Source organism: Alligator sinensis, unplaced genomic scaffold (genome assembly GCF_000455745.1).
Source record: "Alligator sinensis unplaced genomic scaffold, ASM45574v1 scaffold400_1, whole genome shotgun sequence".
NCBI lineage: Eukaryota > Metazoa > Chordata > Crocodylia > Alligatoridae > Alligator > Alligator sinensis.
The window spans coordinates 1,519,606-1,523,094 of NW_005841897.1; the positions used below are offsets into that span (position 1 = coordinate 1,519,606).

The following is a 3,489-nucleotide window of genomic DNA, read 5'->3' on the forward strand; positions in this document are numbered from 1 at the left end:
AGCGCCCCCCCCCCCCCCCCACCTTCCTTCCCAACTGCCACTTGGGGTCTGGGCCTACTCTCCCCCTCACCACCAGTGGTGAGGGGACTGGAGGAGCAGGCTTGGGACTGATGCAGGGGAGGACCGGACCCAAGGGTGGGCAGAAGCCGGGCTGCTGCGGCATGGGGAGGAAAAGTAGCAGGCCCAGGCAGACCCAGTGGTGGCGAGGGGACAAGAGGAGTGGGCTCGGGGCCAACACGGTGAAGGAGTGGGCCTGGGCCTGGGGGGGGGGAGGCCTGCTCTTCCCCTCCCCCCACCGCTGCTGCATCAGGCGGGGACTGTTGCTCCCCAGCTCCACTGCAGCTGGCCAGCTTCTCCCCCTCACTCCTCTTGGCCCTGCAGCTGGCGACAACAGAAGGGGGGAGGGGAGGGCCAAGGCCAGTGCCCGTGGCCTCGAACCCCGTGGCATCACAACACCGCTCCCCCCGTGCCACTAGCCACCACCTCCAAGGAGCAAAGTGGAGGGGGATAGGAGGGGGGCCAAGGCCAGCTCCAGTGGCCTTGCCCCCCACTCCGCTCCATCCTGTGTCCCCGCCATCATGGCGGTGCTCCACTGTGCTGCCACCTCTTGTCTTAATGCTGTATTCACACTCTGATTGGCTGTTTCAGTCAGCCGATCAGAGCATGAATAAAGCATTATGGACAGACAGATTAAAGCTTTTATAATATTAGAATTGGTGGGCACCTGCCTGTGGGCTGGATAAAATTGTCTGGTGGGCCGGATTCAGCCCACAGGCTGTATTTTGCCTGCCCCTGGGCTAAGCCATGTCAGCTACGAAGGCAGAGGAAGCTGAGGCTGAATGAAGCGCGGGGTGGGGGGGAAGAAGAGGGGACATACATGTTCCCAGTCGGGCCGCTCTTTCCATTTCCACATTCTGGCGGTTCTGTTTCATGATCTCTTTTCTCCTCTTGAGTTCCTTGGACAGTGTTGGTCTATAGCAAGGCAGGCCAATGTCTATCTTTGCATCTTCATCTAGGAAGAAAATCACTTAGGTGAAAAACATCCTAGAATGGGGTTTATTTTATCTGTTCAGTAGCTTCCGGCAACCCCTAAGGGTCAAACCAAATGTGCCCGAGGGATAAGGTAAATCAGGAGGTACTGACACAGGCCCTAAGCCTTTAGCAAGTTCTACATAGTCAGAACCCGGTAGCCATATGGAGCTGACAACAGGACAGGGACAATATTTTGTGCACGCTATTTAATGTGTTCTCTGCCTGGTGAAAAACTCATGATACCAGTGTCATCAATGATACTACTGTAGCACAAGCCTGCTCTAGGCCATCCTTTACAAGGGGATATCACACAAAGTCTTTTCTGTTGGTCTCTGGTGGAACATGACCCCCTGGAGGCTCTTCCAGAAAGCATGACAGTGATGGCTCCAGCATCATAGCTAACAGCCCTTCTCAATACAAAAGATTCTGTTGTCCAAGTTCATGAGGGAGCTGTGCACACTGGCAGCTCTCTGCCTATGTAGCCCTTCTGTAACCAACTGCTAACTCTGGAAAAGCTTGGGACACCCTTCTGTATAAGGTAAACAGACACCTCCAAACCCATTCAAGACCAAGTCCATCAGGATGATTCTTTCCACAGACACCCCATGTACACCCTACTCCTTCAGGACTGGACGTTATTTGACACTCATCTAAACTCTCCCAGTTTAGACTAGATTTCTTGCGGCAGAAGCTGTATTTTTCCTTACGCTTATAAAATGCCAAACACACTTAAGGGGCTCAAACCATAAATAGTTTAAAGCATGACCTTACAACGAGTATGCTAAGACACAGTCAGACGCGCCTTTAACCCCATCAGTGTGAGATATAAAGAGATTCTCCACTCTTTGTGTATTGTGGTAACAGATGAAAAACAGGAGTCAGTCAGCTTTTCTTTTGAAACAGATTTTCTCTAAACTATTTTGGCAAGTTTGCGATAGGATTAGCTGAAGATGAGGAGACGTATTGCAGCCTAAGGAAAGCAAGCCCGAGTTTACAATGCTCGCAGATACATATTTTTAGATGGGAAACATGGCCTGCTATCTTACTTTGTTAACTGAAAGCCAAGACATAAGATGGGTGGCTCATTAGCCATTTTATTAATTGGAAGGTCTTCATCAGAAACTAAAGACCTGCAAAACTCAAGACATGGTGTTAATGGTTAGGGCTGCGCGAAATTTTGGCCGTTTTGTTTTAGTCTGTTTCGGTGCCCAAAACACTGAATTCGAATTGAAACGGAACACTCAGAAACATCTCCAGAACGACACGAAGCATCCATGATGTTTCGGAAAATTTTGGAGTTTCGGAGCTGGGCTTGCAGGGAAACAGTTGTACACTGCTGCTCTGCCGTGCGACTCGACTCCACAGGGAGCAGAGATCTGCACCAGGGATCTCCTTGCCACCGCTGCCCGCCACGCACAGCCCCAACACTGTTGGGGCAGCGCAAGGCAGGCAGTGGCGGCAAGGAGACCCCCAGGGTGCATCTCTGCTCCCTGTGGAGCTGAGTCGTGTGGCAGGGCAGTGCTGGTTTCTGCCGTGTGACCTGGCTCTGCAGGGAGCAGAGATCCGGGGCAGCATGGGGCAAGCAGCGGCGGAAGGAGACCCCCAGTGCGGATCACTGCTCCCTGCAGAACCAAGTCACGCAGCAGGGACCAGCAGGCTCGCTCACTGCTCTGCGCTGCTTCCCTGCCCCACGACCCGGCATAACAGGGATCAGAGATCTATGCGAAGGTAGTGGTCCTCCCCCTCCCTCCAGATAAGCCACCCACAGCCCTGTCCTGCCCCCCCCGCTGTGGCCCCAAACCCTGCTTGGCTGGGTAGGGCTGTGCAAAGCTAGCTTGTAGCCTGTTTGAAACAGATTCGGCGGAAACAAAACAGGACACTGATCTGAAACACCAAAATGAATCACAGTCCTCCAAAACAGCCAAATCCGAAACTGAATCAAAACACAGCCATTTCGCACGGCCCTATTAGTGATGTTCTGAATCATTTTCCTTTTGCCCTACAGAAAACCTTCCTTAATCTCCTCCCTCAGAGGTCTACTTATATCTGTGCCAATTTCTGCTGCAGCCAAGACCCCACTCTTCACAGAACCATTGAAAAGCAAGGTTAGTAGGGCTGTGTGAAGCTTCGGTCACCGATTCAACTTGGAGGAGATTTGGCCCGATTCAGCAGCTGGATATCCGAATCGAATCAGGAGACCCACTAATCTCTCAAAATCAAATCAGAAGCCTTCAGTTCAATTCAGAGAGATTTGACAATTTGGCCATAGACACAGCTTTATATGTTTTTTCTACGTACTTCGAGGTACCAGGCGTGGCTCGTGAATGCCGGGGTGGGGGGGTGGATGCAGCATCCCACGGGAGCAGGGGGGGGGGGCCCACATGCGCTCAGCAGTGGACGCCCCCCCCAAGCAACTGGTACCTCTTGGGTCTGGGGGGCACCCAGGATTCCCCCCAT

General features: G+C 52.7%; 1 protein-coding gene across 1 annotated transcript in view; it reads right to left on the reverse strand.

The window, feature by feature from the left end:
• Positions 1-3,489, reverse strand: part of MRPL38 (mitochondrial ribosomal protein L38) — a 12,997-nt gene that overhangs the window by 7,029 nt on the left and 2,479 nt on the right. The window contains exon 3 of the mRNA XM_006018283.3: positions 878-1,012. Within this exon, the coding sequence (XP_006018345.2) occupies positions 878-1,012 (135 nt within the window). The remainder of the gene's footprint in view (positions 1-877; positions 1,013-3,489) is intronic.